The sequence below is a fragment of the Daldinia vernicosa genome (assembly GCF_022497035.1).
Source record: "Daldinia vernicosa strain CBS 139.73 unplaced genomic scaffold F5Y00scaffold_1, whole genome shotgun sequence".
NCBI classification, from domain to species: Eukaryota; Fungi; Ascomycota; class Sordariomycetes; order Xylariales; family Hypoxylaceae; genus Daldinia; species Daldinia vernicosa.
Window position 1 is genome coordinate 1,004,551 of NW_025953917.1, and position 19,129 is coordinate 1,023,679.

At 46.8% G+C, this 19,129-nt stretch overlaps 5 protein-coding genes across 5 annotated transcripts; 2 read left to right on the plus strand and 3 right to left on the minus strand.

Moving 5' to 3' along the window:
• Window positions 1-467: 467 nt before the first annotated feature.
• Window positions 468-2,864, minus strand: F5Y00DRAFT_5560 (uncharacterized protein). Its single transcript, XM_048013811.1, has 2 exons — window positions 1,430-2,864; window positions 468-1,290 (listed from the first exon to the last, which is right to left on the minus strand). The coding sequence occupies exons 1-2, from the start codon at window positions 2,730-2,732 to the stop codon at window positions 632-634; spliced, it is 1,962 nt and encodes a 653-aa protein (XP_047870283.1). The 5' UTR covers window positions 2,733-2,864; the 3' UTR covers window positions 468-631.
• Window positions 2,865-3,614: 750 nt separating this feature from the next.
• Window positions 3,615-7,235, plus strand: F5Y00DRAFT_5630 (uncharacterized protein). Its single transcript, XM_048013820.1, has 4 exons — window positions 3,615-3,809; window positions 3,888-6,048; window positions 6,143-6,282; window positions 6,351-7,235. Exons 1-4 carry the CDS (start codon window positions 3,711-3,713, stop codon window positions 6,801-6,803), a joined length of 2,853 nt encoding a protein of 950 aa, XP_047870284.1. The 5' UTR covers window positions 3,615-3,710; the 3' UTR covers window positions 6,804-7,235.
• Window positions 7,236-7,243: 8 nt separating this feature from the next.
• On the minus strand, window positions 7,244-9,309 carry F5Y00DRAFT_222897 (uncharacterized protein). Its single transcript, XM_048005800.1, has 2 exons — window positions 8,700-9,309; window positions 7,244-8,434 (listed from the first exon to the last, which is right to left on the minus strand). Exons 1-2 carry the CDS (start codon window positions 8,858-8,860, stop codon window positions 7,297-7,299), a joined length of 1,299 nt encoding a protein of 432 aa, XP_047870285.1. The 5' UTR covers window positions 8,861-9,309; the 3' UTR covers window positions 7,244-7,296.
• Window positions 9,310-11,059: 1,750 nt separating this feature from the next.
• Window positions 11,060-14,000, minus strand: F5Y00DRAFT_222905 (MFS general substrate transporter). Its single transcript, XM_048005801.1, has 4 exons — window positions 13,162-14,000; window positions 12,834-13,097; window positions 12,374-12,774; window positions 11,060-12,313 (listed from the first exon to the last, which is right to left on the minus strand). The coding sequence occupies exons 1-4, from the start codon at window positions 13,512-13,514 to the stop codon at window positions 11,268-11,270; spliced, it is 2,064 nt and encodes a 687-aa protein (XP_047870286.1). The 5' UTR covers window positions 13,515-14,000; the 3' UTR covers window positions 11,060-11,267.
• A 1,048-nt stretch (window positions 14,001-15,048) lies between these two features.
• Window positions 15,049-18,551, plus strand: F5Y00DRAFT_5679 (fungal-specific transcription factor domain-containing protein). The gene is made up of 4 exons (XM_048013824.1): window positions 15,049-16,175; window positions 16,261-16,291; window positions 16,349-16,831; window positions 16,884-18,551. Exons 1-4 carry the CDS (start codon window positions 15,685-15,687, stop codon window positions 18,207-18,209), a joined length of 2,331 nt encoding a protein of 776 aa, XP_047870287.1. The 5' UTR covers window positions 15,049-15,684; the 3' UTR covers window positions 18,210-18,551.
• Window positions 18,552-19,129: the final 578 nt, after the last annotated feature.

A 19,129-nucleotide genomic window follows, 5' to 3' on the forward strand; every position in this document is an offset into this window, starting at 1 on the left:
TTGCTGACTAAGAAGATCTTCGCGAGCCGAGGTCGGCCTGTTTATAATTTATAGTTAGTTAAATGGATTAGCAGTTCCATTTAATATCTGTTACTGTTAATTTTTCTCTATGAATCCTATTATCTAACACATTTAACAGTGCTTTCCAATATTAACCTCGATTTTGATACTGCCCCTCCATATCGGAAACCCGACGTGCGGCAGACGCCGCATCTCTTCCGTGTGGACCCACTGGATAAACCCAAAGTGGACCGGGACGGCCCCCCGAGTGCCGGCATTTATACTTTAGGGCAGCTGCGGATGGTGTATTTATGCTAGATGCTACAGCATAATACAGAAAGCCGCCTGGAAATATTGTATCATTTCTGGCGGGAGGAACAGTAGGCGGTTTTCTCGCACCATCATAAGCCGAAAAACTTCATCGCTGTAGTAATAGTTGTACACGTCGTTTCGCTCTAGCTCTTTTGTTCCAATTCTCGCTCGGAGTTCAATAAAAATTGCTAATTCTAACGAAATAGCAAAATATACAAATGATCACTACGGCATTATATCTGAAAATCTTTGTGTTGTTGCTGGGTATACCGCTCATTAGAGTAATCGTTTCGTCCTAAATCCGGTCAAATGTCTATATCTATACCAATTCCCATTTCATAAAAACACCCCAATTCATACTATAGCAGCCGCTATTTTTCGTTCGGTAATACTCCTCCTTCGTAACACCTCTCGCGTCCTTTTGATTGAGTGTCGTCAGCGCATACAAGAAGATGGTCTGGCCGGGAGCACCCAAGTCCCTTGCTGGGATATCTATCCACCACCAGAACCCATCCGTCTCCACCGGTACCAGATCTTCCTTTCTACCGTCTAACCCGTGGATTTTCATAAGGAGCAGATAACTTTTACCCTTGCCGTGCCGCTCAGGATCCCAATGCTCGCAGATTTTTGAAAACTGGAACCGCACCACCCCACCACTATATACGGGGATATGCTTCTCCATAGGGCTGAAGTTGAACTTGGAGATACCCTCTTCGGTTACATTGCCAAAAACTTCAGCGGGTTCGCCATTTAACGGCCCAATGTAATACTCTTCCCAAGAAGGGATACGACCGTCATTCCGGAAGAAATACCGGTCATCAGAAGGATAGTGCGAGAGTCCAAAGAGATCGTTACTCAGAGTAAACATATAAGGCGTGAAATGCTTATTGTACTGCTCGTTGCCTACCGAGCCCGCACCCCAGCATGCATCGAGGAGCTTCCATTCCCCATTATCTATGCAGACGGCATTCCAGGCGTCTACAAAACCAATTGTTAGTAACCGTTAGTTACTTGTAACGAGCCTTAGAAACTTAGGTTTTGAGGATATCGTCTCAAACGGGATCAAGAAGGGTTATGGGTATTTCGAGGGAAGAGTTAACATTAGAAAGATACATACGGCCTGTGGCATCTTTAGGAGGAGGGCGTTCGCCTTTCGCGAGTGGTTTATAGCCGTAGCCCTTTCCGTGACCACCTATTACTATACATTGCAACCCCGCGCGTTGGGCAATGGCTTGATATACTTCTGCATAGCCCTGACAAACGGCCTTACCGTAAAAGATAGTTTCGTCCGCGCTTCTACCTTTAATACATTTCCCAAAGAATTCTTCTACGTTGTAAGCGATATTATGATGGCACCACGTGAAGATGGCTCTTGCTTTGTCAGTAGCTGATGGGAACGGGCCGCATAAAACGTTTGCTAAATAACCGACCGGGTCACGCCTAGGAAGCGAATGGTTGGGGTACTGAGCAGCTACGCTATCTGGGGCTGAGAAATCTCGGCAGAGTAGACAGTCAGTACTCGTACGTACGGCAACTGCATCAATTTGAGCGAATGTAGGTCGCGAGCTGATTGGAACAGGCGGTGGAGCTTCGCTACTTGGTCTTAAGCCAGGCAGGCTGGGCTTTCGGGAGGATTCGAAGGTCGTTGCTGGACGTACGAATCCTGTAGGTGGGGGTGGAAGACGACGTGGTGCTACCGAAGGATTGTCGTTGACTTGTGAATGAGTAGGCCTAGAAGGTAGCCTAGGTGGTAAGCTGGGTCGCGAACCGGTCTGGGGTACCACCGGGGCAGAACGGGTTGGTAGAAGAGGCGCCTTGATGATTTCAGTCCCTTCTCTCTTTGCGGCTTCTTTGGCCGCTTGCGCCTCTCTTTCCTTTCTCGATGGCGGGAGAGGTGGCAACTTGGCTTGGTCTAATGATGGAGCGAGAACCCGTCGCGCAGGTTGCGTTTCGGTCGACGTTGTACTTGTGCGAGAGGAAACGGGGTTCAGCGATAGATTCGAAATGGCTGAGATATGGGATACTTCGGAAGAGTTGGAGCCTCTCCTGCTATGCAATGGTTGCGTCGAAGGTCTACGGGTAGGTAAAGCCGGCGATGGTTGAGTAGAGCTTCGACGATTCGGGAGCGGTGGCGGCGCATCACGTCCTGAGAGGCTTGAAGGAGTTTCTGCTACCGACTCCGATGTATTAGTTCGTCGGGGTAGCCTGGGTGGATTTTGGTTTTGCGGAATTTGCGGACGGGCGATTCCATTCCCATTTGGAATTGGAGCTTGAGATGTGGACTTTCTGGTATTAGGAGGTGGTGGGGGAGGAGGTCGTTTAGTAGAAGGAGAAGGAGGAGCAGTGAAGTTCTTTTGGCTGTTCAGAGCTGCGATCCGATCCGCAAGAGAGTTAAACTTGGGCTCTTCGACTTCAGCCATATCGAAAGCTATCAATGTGGGATACTTTCAAATGACTGGTTCGAACGGGATATATAATGAACCAAACAGATAGCGACACAGACAGCGCGCATTAACATCAATTAACAAGATAATACTGATCTCGGCTAGTAGAAAATATTAAAAAGAATGAGAGCTGATTGGAGCTGAAACTATACAGGGAAAAGAATGAACAATCAATTGCAAATCTACAGGATATCACTCATGTAGACTCGATTAAAAACGAATGGAAATGGAGGCGGGGAAATCAAATACATAGGTAGGTAGCGAGAGTTGTGATGATACTTGGGAGAGTTATTGGCAGAGTTAAATGTTTGATGATAATCGAGGCGCAGCAGCCAAACAGCAGCAGCAGTAAAACATCCATTAGGTTAAAAGCTAGCACAGCCCTGCGGGCGGGGAGTGACGATCCTTCGGCCCCTCGTTGCTAAATATGTATACAAGCACACTAACATACCACCGGAACCTAAAACAAAACGACTTAATAACAGAAGGCTAGTACTATTTTGCACTAGTGCAGTCTATATAAGCTCCACATATGTATACCATTTATTCATTCTCCACATCTTTGCTAGATACATACATGTACTTAGTACCTGTATTTGCCCCTCCATCTCCCCCCCTTCGCATACCCGCGCTCTCAAAGACCCTCAAGTCAGCATCTTACATATAACTCTATGGCAATCGCCATTCTAGATCACGACCATTCGCCCCGAATAACTTTTTGATGGTTAAATCTCCCTGAGGCTAGTCTACGAATGTGTTATGTGCTGGATGCTAGGTGCTATTGCGGTATAATAGTCGATTTGGTTCTCCGGCACATTGTCGATAAGGATCGTTATAGAGCCTAACACCGATACCAGGACATTGACGAATCGAGACGCTTTTCTACTTGTCATTTGCACTAGGTATAATTATTATCCAGTCAAAAATAACGAGCTGGCTCACGAAGCAGCCACCATGGCACTCAACACCAGTATTCTTATTCCGCCACCAGCTCCCAAGGCATCCAATATTCTGGATTTGCCTGATGAGATTTTGAAGGAAATATGTAACCAAGTATGTGCTAATCCATGGTCGCGGATCACAATAATGTTCCTTGCTCTTGGGGTATATCGTTAACAGCTGTATTGTTAGTGCTTCCAATCCGATTGGATTCGCCTTTCCCTAGTCTGCAGACGCTTCCGCGATCTTGCCGCCGCCCATCTATATCGTAACTTTCATATCGTCTTCCCGGACGAGGACGATCCGTGTTTCGATTCCCCCATTGACGGGCTCGCGGGTGGTCTAGAGACGTTTGTCGCAAGCGATTACAACTATGCGAAGCACTTAAGGGAGCTCTCCCTCGACACCCTTAGTATTGGCAACAGGGCTGAGCTTGCCTATAAGCCGTACCTCGCTTCTGTAAGCTGCGGGAAGTTCATGAACACTCTGTTGCTCCTTACGCTCCGGAAGGCCCAGTCACTTGATACCTTTAGATGGAACATCAGAGTTGAGCTTAGCAGGCCTGTTTATAAAGCACTGCATAACATCAAGTCTCTAAGACATGTTCATTTGCGCTTACAGGCCGGCACCTCCATTCATCAGATTCCGCCACCTTTTTCGGACTCTAACGTACAGCATTCTGAGTACGATGCTATGGTCATGCCAGCCCCCCAGTGGGCCAATTCGAACAGTGCCCTTCTTGATCCTGTGACCGTTTATGGGCCCCCTCCGGTTCCATCCTCTTTCTCGCTAGGCCACAAACCCTCTTGGAGGAATAAACACCCAAAGAAACTATCTACCGCTAAGGAACCCCCGACAATCGAAGGCTTCAGAAACCTTGAAAGCTTGAGCGTTCTTGATATAGATAGCCTTGACACGATAGCGGAGGTTCAAGTTTGCATACGTAATTCTTCATCAACGCTTAGAAAGGTGAAGCTTTCCTTTTCAGACAGTCTTGCTATGCAAGCAAGAAAACCTTGCGCTGATGCAGAGCTCGATGAATCCGAAGACGACGAATTTCAAGTTATGCCCATATCCTTAAGTGCCAATTATGATGACAACGGACCCGCAAAGGCATTTCAAGCGCAGGAAGAACGTAAACTTCAGGAATTGGTGCTAGGCCGCATATTCGAGGTAGAGACATCTCACACAAAGAATACTCGCTTATCCACCGAAGACAAGAAAGAGAATATGAAAAAAGAAGATTCTGAAGAGCAACCAGTTTCGGATAACGGACAACATTTCATAGATCATGTTAGCAGGGTCTTCGAGCGTATGGTGGCTCATGTTAACGGTACCAGCGGTTTCACATCTATTGAACAACAGGATGCTTTGGATGCAATAGCAAAGGCCGCAAAGAAATATGTAACTTCGGAGGAGTCCAAATCCAAACCTGGTCCCTCTTCTGGAGATTTACCCACTAACGATGGGCTACATTCGTTACCTAAAGACCATGAATTAGGGCTTGACATAGACAAGTCGGATGAGTCCCAGCCACTTAATTTCGGACTTAAGCCACATCCATCAATACCAAAGGACTCATACGATGCTAACCCAGAAGATATCGATATCGAGGTCCCGGAGGAACAATTGACAGCTGAGTTTCAACGGATTATTGAAATAACGTCTACCGGCACAGTACCACCAAAGGAACTATTTAACTCGGCAGAAGTGAGCACTATTCTCTCCAATATAACAGAACCGAACGATGTCGTCCGAGTCTTCAATGCCGAGGGCATGGGCGGTGTAGAGACAGGATGGAAGGATTGTGCTAACGAATTTTCGAAGGAGACACGCATAGCTATTTGCGCCGCCAACGATGATTGCCAGGATAAATCTCGACAGCACTTAGAAAGTGCCGATCGTGATGTAGAAGACGTACCTCGCGATAACGCAGTTCAAACCAGCTTAACCACAAACGGAACAGGAACGCTTCTTAGCAATGTGAATAAATATACACGAGACACAAGAGGCATCGGACTTCACTCTCTCAGCATCCATCTTATACCAATCAAGGCTTCGGTGCTAGGGAAGGCCATAGATCTGCATTCGCTAAAGCGGATTACTTTACTCAATGTAGGCGAGCAGAAGAAGTTTTGGGCAATGATGATGAAAGAAAATAGCCTGAAGCCGCTTCCACTTCGAAAAGTCTTTACAGATGATGTCTCTCTGCAGTTCTTACACCTTATTTCCCAGCTTGACTGTGTTAAAGAGGTATTCATGCTTCAGCGGTCGCCAAAGTACAAGCCGGAGAGCTTTGCGCCGAACCCTGGCACGACTATCGAACAAATCCGGAATCTTGTCCTGAAAAAGCGTACGTACCATTTAATCATTTTATCTCCTACACCCGGTTCATCTCTTAGGCTTATCCAAGACCCTTGTTAGAAGTCGCTAACTCTATGCTATAGATATGCATTCTCTCAAACGCCTCATGATCAAGAACCAAGCTGATAGTTCATGGGATGTGGACGAGAAAACAATCCAACACATCTGTAGACGTGGAAAGGTTCTGGAAGAACTGGCTGTAATAATGGGAATGCGTGCAATTGTAAGCATCACTTCCCATACGTTAATAGATAATAGTACCCCTATATAATTATGGCTAACAACATATAGCATACTTTAATCCAGCGTATCGCTGGCCTTACCAATCTTCGCGCACTACAGCTCATCTCTTTTAGAACAGAAGACACCTGCCTTTCTGTCATGCGCGAGACGCGCCGTTTTATAGTCGACGCTCTTTCTTTCCACCCTGAGCTAAAACTCGAGTGGCTCGCACTAGGTGACGATGACCGAGCTGTGAGAATTGTCCGGAAGTCAGGAGTCCCTGGGAAATCAAAAGTCGGCTCTAATAAAGACAAGGAGCATGCTCTGAGTCCAAATCAAGCCTATGTTGGTAATGGACTCTTCCCAGTCGTGCCTGTAGAATGGGGCGCTACAAGCGAGAGCGATGAGGAGGATGACGACCCACTATTCAGGGTGAAACTAGAACTTGTTGAGCCTTACTCATTCTACGACATCTTCGGTATCCGAATCTTTAAGAAAGAGATCGTGAACGGCCGATTATGATCGGGTTTTAGGACGGGGTGGCATGTAGGTTTTTGAAGGGTTTAAAAGCTTTTGTTAATTTTTTTGTTTTTCCTCTGTTGGCAAGATACCCTTTGAGTGCGGACGGGATGGGGAGTTTTTTGACTTAGGAAAGGGGTATAATTCTATTTCCTTTACATCTACATGATATTGTCTACGATGACTTCTTTGGATAGATTCGCTAGTTTTTACCTTGGAGCAGATCTGTTATGAACGTGTTGATGATTGAAGCCTTAAGGGAGTCTATCATCGGGTTATGCCAAGGCTTGTACAAATCAAAACTATTACTCATGATTTTACAGCTCTAAGGTGGCCCTCCCTTGATGCGGATACAAGTCTACCTACCTCCTATGCTCTTTAAATGCTTTTTCTAGTACTTGAAAAGTCATGGGTCAACATCCCAGAGCTAGTTGTAGCAATTATTTCATATTAATAGATTCTTTTTCATTTACTAGATTATCATTGGTATCAAGACTTAAGACCTTATTTCTCCCTCGGCCGCCTCAATTTCCCACTGCGATATCATCTCACTATACCACTCCGGCGTATTCTCCCATGTGGCAGCGGGTGGACATGACGGACTTGCTGGCTGGCTGTTGCTGAAATCATGTGTGACAGTGCTAGGTTCAAGTGTAAGGAAGAAATCGAGAAGCTGTCGCCAGTCGGACCGTGATATTCGCGGCGGGAGGCTGGTAGCCATACTACCACTACCACTACCACTACCACTATACCCCTGGTGGCTGCTGCTTCTGCTTTCGTTGTTCCGTCCGCTGGAATTCGAATCTGGTGGCAAAGCCTTGATGATCTGTAGGCCGTTGGCAACATGCGCTAAGGCCGCCGCCTCGTTGCCGCGGGACGTCTCGATGCAGACGAATAGTAGACAGCATATGAGCGTAATCTCGACGCTTTCGGAAGGCGACCCCGGCTGCACGTGTCGTTGTAGGTGGTAGATGGAGAGGTTGTACTGTTGGATCATGAATAATTCTAACTGATCCGCGCACTGGTAGGCGTCTTCGGGCGGTGGTGTTGAAAAAACGTACGATCGTTCGGCCGGACTGCCGCTTCGCGAGGACATTTTCGGTGCTGGTTGTTTCATCCTCGTCGTTTGATAGTTCTGCTCTTGTCGGTGCTGTCCTTGTTGTTGTTGTAGCTGCATACTTTCGTACGCGGCTCCCAGCGCTATCAACGCATGCCGCACCGCCGGATCCGAATGTCCTACTTGCGGCACCAAGCGGCGCCAGAACGACGCTCCGAGACTAGACGCGTGGAGAGCCAGCCCGGCCTCCGCCGCTTGTCGGAACCGGTGGAAGTACAGCCGCTCTTCTTCCGTGCCTTGGATGTCAGCGGCCAGCGGGCGGAGGATCTGCAATGCCGAGGTTCCCCGGCACGCTGCGGCGAAGCTATTTCGAGCCAGGTCGTGCCGTGCTCCTGGATACCCATCCGACGAGGTGGTGGTTGGGGTAGAAAAAGGAGTTGCTAGCTGGTCTGGCGAGGACGATGTTGGCTTCTTGGGCCGTGGCGGCGGCGCACCATCGTACCCGTCACATTTACGTCCTGTACTCGTGCACCGCGTGCACGCCGGTTTGGTCTCGTCGCATTTTACACGCCGTATCCTATGCGGTTATGAGATAATTAGCTCGGATTCTAATAGCTCTGGGGTTGTAGTGAGAATAAATAGGTGTAAAATGTAAAGTACATAGGTATACAAAGTGCCACAGGAGTATCAGTAGGGTCGAAGCGAGACATATACGAGAGAGTCTTCGTTCGATATGTACCTCAGGTAGTTAATATAGTGAATAAAATAATGAATAAACTTACTTGCTGCACGGAATGAGTTAGCAGATGATCAAAGAATTATATTAAGGTCGATGGACTAACCAAGTAATACAACCTGTTCGAACCTTAGGCTTGCTTGCTCTCTTGCGCTTGGTTGATGTTGTAATGGTCGATGTACTGTCTAATGACAGCGCCGGGTCGATCATGTCGTCGCCCGAAGGGGTTGGACTTGTTTCCCATTGGGTTTTCTTCGTAGGCGCCATGGTAAATAGCAGCTGATGGTAGGTAGATCGAATAATACAGACTAATAGAGAGTTATGCGGTTGTATGATCCTCCCTTTTTTTTTCTTTGGAACTTGGAGGGTGACAATCTTGGGTGCCAATGATCCTGAGCAGCTTCTTGAATTTGTTAATTGGTAATACTAGGCACGCATATAGACAACCGAAGGGGACGAATGCGAGCGTTTTGTCGTATTTATTATACGTATTACCGCATTTTCTAAGCCTCCCCTTATTTCCTGCGAATAGCCAATCTCACTTGCAAGAGTATGGAAATTCCATACCTCATTATGCTGGTCTGATGATACGGGATCACGTATTTCGTCCCCGATGGATGGTGCAGGCAAAAAGTACCGAGCTATCCCCATTCATATCCGGTCCTGTGCGCCGATCGTGCGCCTCCCCTTGCCCTGAACCACCTAATCCCGTCCCGTATAGTTCTTTTGGCCAGAATTTCCATTTCGGGATAAGAAATAGAGACTTTTGCAAAAATAACACGATGGCGTGCCGCGAAACACTAACTCAGCTAGTTTACCTCGAATTGTAAGGTAACATAAGGGGGTCCCATCCTGACTAAGTATATCGGGGTCTGATCTAGCGGGATTGATGTAGCCGTTCCATTTTTATCTCCAGCCTTACCAAGCAACCGGCAAAGAGCTGCATGAGGTGCGGGTTGGTATACTATGTAGTGCTGGGGCTGGAGGGCAGCTTGGCACCTTATGACAGGTAGACTGTTATGCTAGCCCCGTAGTAAGCCCGTGTGGTGGTTTTAAATGGCCAATAAACATGGGGGATGCTACATAGTTTATTCATACTTGATATCTAATAATACAATAATACTTTGAACTATACAAAAGCTTCTACCCGAAGCAAGCGACTAATACCTACCTAGGTATGTATCTCAACCGATATTATCATCCGACTCAAGCCCTTACGTAAGTCTATATGTATTACGACAAGCTAAACTATCTAAGAAATATAGAAAACAGCAGACCCGGATGTTTCTGTCCGATCTTTGCGTGCTCTAGTCTATCTTAGTCTAGGTTAACGATATAGTTGTCTTCCTCGGTTGCTCCCGCTCTTCCCCATCAATTTCTTTGGAATCATAAAGTTTACCTAAGTCTGATAGTTAACAAGTATGATGACGACAAACAGGTCAGCTAGTTCGGCTATATTTGACTGGTGCGTACGCCATGCCTGCTATTACATACTCTTTAAAGAAAGAGAGGACCCATGTTCCTGAAAATACGGCTTCTTCGACAGCCGTATTTTAAAGAATTCTAGAAGAAATAAACGGAGAAAATAGAATCAGAGTCAGGATCATCAATGGTAGCGAAGGAATCTTAATGGAACGATCCGTGGGCAGGCAAGACGATTACTGGCCAGAACCCACATTGAGACTACCTAAGCATCAAGGTTCCATTAGCAACTAATATTTTTGAGAGGATCGAGACTAACTGTTCACGATCTGGAAATGCATCTCTCTTAGATAACAAGCTTGGATGGATACTATCACGACCCGCTACAGAACATGGCTAGTAGGTAGGTACCCAGATTAGCGGCCCCTGAACGAATCTTTTCCTTGTCTACCCCCACGTAAACTAACTGTACAAAGGTATGGAAACTGGGGCAATGATCATCTCGTATTAAACAATCGACCAATCCGAAGTTTGCGGACAAAATTGAAGTCTCAAGGCTTTAAATAAATCATGATGTTGACAATGTAGCTAGCTAAAAACAAGGTGAAAAGAACGGGAATATTAATACGGTTCAAACGACGGAGGGAATCGGAGATATGTACCTACATAGTAATGTCTCATTTACAAATTAGCGTTAGTTTTTTTTATGTTATGTAAAGTGACAGCATCGATAGTGTAAATCTGCAAGTTGGGTTTTAAATGCTCGCCGTGTTATACTGTAAGGACCGCGCCAAGACTTAAGGGGGGTTTTGACTAAGCATCAACAATAGTCATCTATTTTTAGACAGGCTATTCATTAATAGATTACCTAATATAGTGTAGTAGCAAGATCGTGCAAAGCATATCATACCGCAAGTACCCCACTCAAACCCGCAAACCCGCAAACCCGCAGTCGGACCCACGTAATACCTTTATATGCATAATGAAGGATAAGAAAATGCTACCTCGTGAAGCAAATAAGCTTACAACATCCAGACGTGGCGCTCTCTACATATTTTAACTTGATTAGGTCTTCCTTAAGTTTTATTACTGTCTAAGGCAATTATCAGGTAATTCTAACAATACTATGGCGATATATACTTCCCAGTTTAGTGTCCATCCGTCCATCTATTCCCATCCAATTTTAGCCCGACAAATTTATCTATAGCACAACCAATATATTAGCATTTATTAGAGAGGTCTAGGCTCATCATTACAACAGTTTCGTCTTCAACGCTCTGTCTATTTCTTTCTCAAGAGATATTGAACCTTCCACACTGTTAAGTTGCTCCTCGGGAATAGATTTGGAACTGGATGATGCCTGGGATTGATCATCTGAATCGCCGGGCTTTTTCTCGTCCCCGTCTAATTGAATCGAAAGCCGCAGCTCGTTTGCTGGTGCATCCTGTGAAGTGGACTTTCGCTGTTCCTCCCCTACAGAAGTCGAGTCGTTCTCTTTCGATTTAGAGGACCTTGCTTCTGGTACATCCTGTGAAGTGGATTTTCGCTTGTCCTCGTCTGATTGAATCGAATGTCGCGACTCGTTTGCTGGTGCATCCTGCGAAGTGGATTTTCGCTGTTCCTCCCCTGCAGAAGTCGAGTCGTTCTCGTTCGATTCAGAGGGCCTCGCTCCTGGTGGACCCCCCGGCCCAGTCTTCTTGATATTTTTCCATTCCATGAAAACAGCCGCTAGCAAGGCAACAAGTGCCACACCCATACCGCATAGGAATATCCTTGAGATGGCCCCGTTGTAAAGTTCTTTTACTCGACGTTTATACTCGGGCGGGACCTTGTTGACAAGATCTGTGGCGCCTTGGTTGGTAATTTCCTTAGGATCAAGGCCGGGGATATCAGTCGCATGTCCAACAATGTAACTGCTCAAAAGGTTCTGGCCAACAGAGACGAAGATGGCTCCGCCTAATTGCTGGCAGAAGAACATGAGAGCGATACCTGTTGGAATATCGGGTTTGGGAAGCACTGCCTGCGCGGAGAGGCCAGCCGTTTGCATTCCCAAGCCCAGCCCGAAACCGACGATGGCCTGGTATCCAATCCAGTGACCAGAATCTTCGTTGACTCTGAAGGTGCTCATTAAGCCCTGCCCTACAGCCATAATCGTAGGACAGACTAACATCGAGGGAACATAGTATCCGACTTTCTGGGTGAAGATACCAGATAGGATACTGGCCACGACGAGACTTAGGACGAGGGCTATTGTGTCAATACCGGACTGCACGGCACTCACCCCTTGTACGGTTTGGACTACAGCTTAATATAAGCATATAATATCATCAGAGAATCTAGGTTGAGGGGATGACTTACACCACAACGGCAGGTAGTAAACACTCATCATCATCGATGCAGCGACGCAGAACATAAAAAGAGCCGCAGAAGCAACGCTACGTTGGCCAATGACTCTAACGGGGATGGTCGCAGTATTTGGCATCAACACCTGAACTGCCATGAAGGCAAGAAGTAGGACGCCACAAAGACCTAGAAGAAGGATGATGCGCCAACTATTCCATTCATACGTAGACCCGCCCCATTGGAGTGCGAGCAAGAGACAGACGATGCTCGGGACAAAGAAGAACGTCCCTAGAGGATCTAATCGAGTGAAATGTTTCCATAATTTTGCTGGCTCTGATGGTCTCGTCGGAAGTTTCACAGCCAGAAGACATAATACCGCAACACCACCGACGGGAAGATTGATATAGAAACACCATCTAGCCATATCAACGTTAGTTTATTCCGATGGATGAAAAGATAAGAAGAAATCATGTACCTCCAAGTAACGCGATCAGTGAAAGCACCGCCTATGAGAGGACCCATGACCGAGCTGATTCCGAAGATAGTCCCGAAGATTCCTTGAAACATCGGTCGCTTTCGGAGAGGTACTAGCGGAAGCATGAGGACGGACACGCCGGTGAATATACCTGCGGCGCCAAAGCCGGCGATGGCGCGGCCAACAATAAATACGATCGAACTTGGAGCCACGCCGCAAATGACGGAACCGATCTCGAAGACCGCGACGACAAATAAGAAGACCCTTTTCAACTAATTGTTAGCTATTTCGCGCGCGTATCCTTTTTCGAAAGGGTTTATAAACATACGTTTTTATATCGTAAAACCTGTATACTCTACCGAATACCAGTTGAGACGCTGCGGTTGTTAATTGATACGCTGAGCCATACCAACCGATATCCCCCAGACTATTGAAGTCTTGTGTTATCCGGGGGATCGCTGTACCGATAATGGTCCGATCAAGAGCAACTAAGAACAGAGTGATATATATACTGGCCATAACAGACCAGAACTTGAAAGTCTTTGGTTGGAAATTCTCCTCAGCTTCGTCAACAAGTTCAGGCCGCTCCGGCTTGGCATCGGCCGTCTTCTCTACATCGGCAGGCATGGCTACCACTGAAGGGCCACCTACATCTGATGTCTTCCGCGACGGTTCGGCCATGAAGTTCCGAGAAGATAGATACAGGATAGGTTCAAGGATATGTATGGAGAAAAGAAGGGATGAATATGAGAAAGGACGAAAGCAAAGCTGGGAGAATCCAAGTAAATAGTCCACCCTGTATCTTTAATTGGTCCAAGACAACACAAAGTTCATCAAACCTTGAATCTAGGGATAAAAAGGAATGTGTATATATATATGCGTGTAGGTAGGTGTGCTCTAGCATTAACTACGTAAAAACAAGCCATGAAAACAAGCCCCCCTTCCCCCCCAGCTGGCATAGGCTGTCGAGTAGGACGGACAAGATAGGACAACCATGTGTTTTGCTTTACACGTTGGATACATAGTAACTATACGAAAACCTACATCTTTCCTCATGCATGGGAGCACCGAGACGGGGACGCAGTTCGGGAGCGATTTGGCACAGAGACACCGAGCAGCTTTAAATGATTTGGTTCGGAGAAATAAGAAATAAACATAAAATATACGGAATACCTACCACGTGATACAAAGTTCTTGTGTTTTTCGGGCGGAACTTTAAGGGGAGGTGAGCACCGAGGCGATTTGTCCGAAGTGGGACAGTGTTACCATGACTGTACTATGTAATACTGAATGGCACAAAAACTGAGCTAAACTAAACATATATTATGCACGGAATACATAATATCACAATAGTTTATGTCATAAGATATGTACCTGCATGTATATAGTGACTAACAGCTTGCATATATTTTAAATTTTATGGTCAAACGGCGTTCTTCGGTCCCGAAATATGATATTTCAACGCCGAACGCTAAAACAACGCTAACAACGAGAATTGCAATTTGCAGACTATTACAACCCGACAAACAGGTTATTCTATCCTATCAAATCTCCTATCAGGAAAAAAAAAAGGGTTGAATACCTAATGTTTGGTTTGCTACCTAAACTCGTTCAGCTTTGTCGGCGGTCGGCGTTTAACAGCTACGAGACTTGCGAGGCTCCTAACTTCCAAACTACATACACCGTCATGGTTCAATTGTGAGCTGAACCCTGTCGACGGCATTGTTCATTGCCTACCGCCGTTGATTATGGGGAGGGGGGTAGTGGCGGATTCTGCAGTACCTACCTACATAGTAATAGTAAGTTGAGCTGATGAATAACCAGATGGATTGGGTTCGAAGGATGCGAAACTTTTTTTTTATTTTTTTATTTTTTCCCCTGGCTTGTTTTCCTCATCCCGCCGCCACATGATATCCTGATATCCTAACATCCTAATATCCTGAAATATTGTCAAAGGAAGCTCTATTACTGCACCCAGACTTATTGTACATTCGCTATATTCCTCCCCAAAGACCCCCAGGATAACCTGAATAGCCCTGAATAACCCCAGAAATACCTACCCTGAATCGTCTTTGAATCCTTATGGTCTATCTTCGTCTACTTGCGCAGACAATAGCCACTGTATCCGTAACATACCTGTAATAGTTGCACTTTGGGATCAAATGGACAGTGAATCTTGAAATCCCCCTTCTCTACGAGTTTAAACAAGTTCAAGAACCAAGAACCATTCCGGTCTTTATATCCCGACCATCTACACCTTTATATCTGCACAATTCCATACACAATTCCATACCCTCCTAGTTTCACATCTCCTCTTACATAGTAAGGTCACAATTAAAGTCCTACTGTAACGAAAATACGCACACATCTTTCCCCTTTGATTCGACCTGCATATCTATCCCCCCCTCCTTTCTTCTCATCGAGAAGTCTAGATGGGGTTGAATGGTCTTGTCTGGTCTTGGTCTGCCCATCCTCTCTCATCTCTAACCCCCCGTCTCATCTGTTGTTAATTTCCAGAAAGCGACACAGCAGCTAAAGACCCTGCACGAGCCCGTTCGCGAGATCTCCGGTCGTCTCTTTCTCTTTATTGCCCGTGCCCCCTCTCGGTCCCGAAATTCCCGCATCAACACCATCGTTTTTGCGCCTGCTTCTGCTTGCCAATCAATGCTCGCGCCCGGTCTTGAGGCTTTTCGTCCCATGTGGAACAGAGTCACTTTTTGGTTACCTAGTCGAGTCTTGGTTGAGCTTTGTTAATCGTTAGCCCGTCGGCAATTGTCTGCACGCTTATTGCCTGGCGGTGTAAGAACCCGTCTTCCTCGGGACCGACTGAAAAAAAGAGAACCCGTTCGCCATGCCCCCGACCCCAGAGTCCCAGCTTGGTGATGGCTCGGCGAGCAATGAACCTACGCCGCCTGCGGGCTCCTCGGTTAACAGGTATACGCCACCAAATCCCGACGCTTCTATGATAAAGGTTACAAGAGGGCATAGCTGTGTGTTATGCCAGCAGCGCAAGGTACGTTGCGACAAGAGCAAACCCTGCTCCAATTGCCTAAAGGCAAATGTCGAGTGCCGCGTTGTGCCACCTCAACCACCTAGGCGCCGCAAGAAGCGCATCCCCGAGCGAGACTTGGTTGAGCGTCTGCGGAAATATGAAGCACTCTTGGCTCAGAACGGTATCGAATTTGATTCGCTAGGTCCGGACGTCAAGATTGTGGACCCCGGCTCCGTTGAAGACGGTGACGAGCTGGAGCCCGAGTTTATAAGGCAGAGGAGTAAGGAGTCTCCAGCCGGTGTGGACCCTGACTTGATCTCATCACCCGGCGAGACCGCCCATGTTCCCAGGTAAGCTCAACTGCCCCCCAGATCGGCAGGGAACGTTTCATCCGGTACCTTGACTGACCACTTGACTAACCACTCATCTCATTAGGACGTTCAAATGGTTTCCTTTCCAGAGGGAGGCTAGTGGTTTTCTCTTTCCTATTTCGTCACCCTATAATACTAACATTGATCTATAGTTTCGAGCAACGGATGAAGCGCCTAGAGATTCATCCGATGAAGAAGATGTTGGGTCATCCATCAATCAAGCATACGACAAGATGTTCGACAGCCCTGATGGCTTCCCTTTTGTAGTCGGCGGTCAGTACGAAAACGTCACCTCGCAGCATCCATCCGCCATCCAAATATTCCAGTTATGGCAGATTTACCTAAATAATGTCAACCCTCTTCTCAAGCTTACGCATACACCAACATTGCAAGTGCGGATTATCGAAGCCGGAGCAAGCCTCGACAAGGTGTCTAGGTCCCTCGAAGCATTAATGTTTTCAATCTATTTAATGGCTATCACAAGTATAGACGAAGAAGAATGCCAAGCCACGTTTAACGAATCGAGAATCAACTTGCTGGCCAAGTATTATTATGCTACACAGCAAGCACTTCTAAACGCAGGCTTTATGCGCAACCCGGATCTGACCTTGCTGCAAGCTTACCTTTTATATCTTGTAAGATTAAAATCGCCTCGTCCATTTGAGGTCCAGATCTGACGTATATCAGATGGGTATCCGACAGTATTCGGACCCCCGGTCATTATTTTGCCTAACAGGAATTGGTGTACGCCTTGCTCAGAGGATGGGTTTGCATCGTGACGGTGCTCAATTCAATCTGTCCCCATTCGAAGTGGAAGAGAGGAGACGGCTATGGTGGAACCTCGCCGGATTTGATCGACGAATAGGCGAACTGTGTGGTTCCATCATCACTGCCATATCCAATGGGGGTGACTGCAAATTACCGCTCAACATCGACGACGCCAATTTACACTTACACGCCAAAGACCCCCCTCCACCGTATACCGGCGCCACCGAGATGATGTTCTCTCTCTCGCGCCTCGAGTTTGCCAAGGCGCCAGGAAATGATAAGATGAGGGGCCAATCTTCAGAAACGAATCCCCAGGCGGTCGCAAGCGTTGCTGACCACCGCTTGTCGAGCTATCTCGAACGGTTTTCTTCCCATATGGAGGATACCTACCTAAAATACTGCGACCCGAAAGTCCCACTTCACTACATGACTCTTCTTATGACGCGAGCGAATATCTGTAAGCTAAAGATAGTATCTGGCTTCTTCCGTGTTGCGCTTACGGCACCTGCTCCCTTACCGGCAGCCGAGAGGGAAGAACTCTTCATCGAGGCGATTAAGATGGTCGAGTATGATACCATGATGCAAGCAAGAGAAAGTTTACGAGGCTTCCTCTGGTATACTAATATGCATTTCCCATTCCCGGCTTATATATGCTTGCTTACCGAGCTCCGCCATCGTACGACGGGTGACTTATGCGAGCGTGCGTGGGAAACCATCTGCGAGCACGCCGACCGGAGGAAGATGACATCTCACATGCGTAGTCCTATGCATCTATCCTTTAGTCCTCTATTCGTAAAGGCGTGGGACGCGCGCGAGGCCGCAGAAGCCGCTCTCGGACGTACCCTAGCACCGCCTCGCCTCATCACCCACATGAGACAAATCGCGGCTCGACTACCAAAGGCGATTAAAAAGAAGTCACCTGTACCAACGCCTTCGCCTAAGATCCCTGTCATAAGCGGTGCTTACGTTGCAACGGCGCCGACGCCGCCAGAACAACCTAACGTACCAGGTACTATACCTATATACCCGGAAACAGACATATTCGGCGGTGGCATGCCGCAGATGGACATGAACCGGCAATTCACGACCGCGTTCCCGGATGTAAACTTCGGCGGCGAGATGGACTGGAACTACTTGATGCAGGAATACGGCGGGTTCGTCGCCCACCCACCCCAGATGACGGCCTACGCAAACCAGACGCCGATGCAAGACCCTAATCACCCCCCAACTGCTGCGTGGCAGTGAATTGTATGTATGCATATCTGCACATTTTTCTACTGGTTACCTAGGTATATATGGATCTGCACATATAATGGATGAACGAGATATGGGGTTTAAGCGGAATAGGGCACATATATATCTAGGCACTCAACTATCTCAGCATGTATATAAAGGCCTGTATATGGAAGATCGGGACTCTACGGATATACTGGTAAAGGTTTATGTATTATATAGGTATAAGGTATATAATAGTATTATATGAAGGCAAATAAGAGTAAGCGTGGCAAGCGACTATGCGAGGAATTAAGATGGGATGTTCCTACATATATGCATCACCACGGTGTTTAACAGGGTAAGATAGGTAGGTAGGTAGTTATTAATTTCCATGTAAAGCTTGAGTATGCCATCATCCATTTTTACCCCCACCCCCTATTCTTAGTTTCTAGTTCTCTATATACTCCCCTGTTCTCCCCTCTAGGTAGCCTATTGGATATATTTTTACGACGATCAAGTAATACCAAGACGCATTATCTTCTTTGTCATACCCTTTGCGGCCTATGGGACTGATGTCGTGTCAAGTTACACAATATATCAAGTTTAGGGATCTGTCACGGCGATTGCCCCTTTTGCTTTCCGCGGCGGGTAACGGAAATCCGCTACGGGGAGGGATTCTCAGCTGCCAAGTGACCGCTTCCTAAAGTCTCAGCGCCACCGCTGCGGCAACTAACTAGGTTGGTAATAGATCTGGACTAATAGCTTGATATTGGAGTTACGCAACATCTCGCGGCTAGATATATAGATCGGTGATATGTCATAACCAGCCACCCGGGCGGCCTCGGTTCAACAACGGAATTTTTCTAAAGTACTTTGTCGCAAAGACGATGTCATAATTGATAGCAATCGATGTATGTCTTGTATGTATGTGATATACTTGATATCGTAAG

What these genes read in the sequence shown, in the direction of transcription:
- F5Y00DRAFT_222905 (XM_048005801.1), bottom strand. Translation starts at nt 13,514, where the DNA reads ATGGCCGAACCGTCGCGGAAGACATCAGATGTAGGTGGCCCTTCAGTG. An exon ending in ACTGATCGCGTTACTTGGAG is followed by an intron (nt 12,775 to 12,833) that starts GTACATGATTTC and finishes TGATATGGCTAG; the next exon opens with ATGGTGTTTCTATATCAATC. An exon ending in TTACTACCTGCCGTTGTGGT is followed by an intron (nt 12,314 to 12,373) that starts GTAAGTCATCCC and finishes ATTAAGCTGTAG; the next exon opens with TCCAAACCGTACAAGGGGTG.
- F5Y00DRAFT_5679 (XM_048013824.1), top strand. Translation starts at nt 15,685, where the DNA reads ATGCCCCCGACCCCAGAGTCCCAGCTTGGTGATGGCTCGGCGAGCAAT. An exon ending in GGTTTCCTTTCCAGAGGGAG is followed by an intron (nt 16,292 to 16,348) that starts GCTAGTGGTTTT and finishes ATTGATCTATAG; the next exon opens with TTTCGAGCAACGGATGAAGC. An exon ending in AAGCTTACCTTTTATATCTT is followed by an intron (nt 16,832 to 16,883) that starts GTAAGATTAAAA and finishes GACGTATATCAG; the next exon opens with ATGGGTATCCGACAGTATTC.
- F5Y00DRAFT_5560 (XM_048013811.1), bottom strand. Translation starts at nt 2,732, where the DNA reads ATGGCTGAAGTCGAAGAGCCCAAGTTTAACTCTCTTGCGGATCGGATC. An exon ending in TCCTAAAGATGCCACAGGCC is followed by an intron (nt 1,291 to 1,429) that starts GTATGTATCTTT and finishes TTGGTTTTGTAG; the next exon opens with ACGCCTGGAATGCCGTCTGC.
- F5Y00DRAFT_222897 (XM_048005800.1), bottom strand. Translation starts at nt 8,860, where the DNA reads ATGGCGCCTACGAAGAAAACCCAATGGGAAACAAGTCCAACCCCTTCG. An exon ending in CGAACAGGTTGTATTACTTG is followed by an intron (nt 8,435 to 8,699) that starts GTTAGTCCATCG and finishes ATAACCGCATAG; the next exon opens with GATACGGCGTGTAAAATGCG.
- F5Y00DRAFT_5630 (XM_048013820.1), top strand. Translation starts at nt 3,711, where the DNA reads ATGGCACTCAACACCAGTATTCTTATTCCGCCACCAGCTCCCAAGGCA. An exon ending in TGAAGGAAATATGTAACCAA is followed by an intron (nt 3,810 to 3,887) that starts GTATGTGCTAAT and finishes CTGTATTGTTAG; the next exon opens with TGCTTCCAATCCGATTGGAT. An exon ending in GAATCTTGTCCTGAAAAAGC is followed by an intron (nt 6,049 to 6,142) that starts GTACGTACCATT and finishes TCTATGCTATAG; the next exon opens with ATATGCATTCTCTCAAACGC.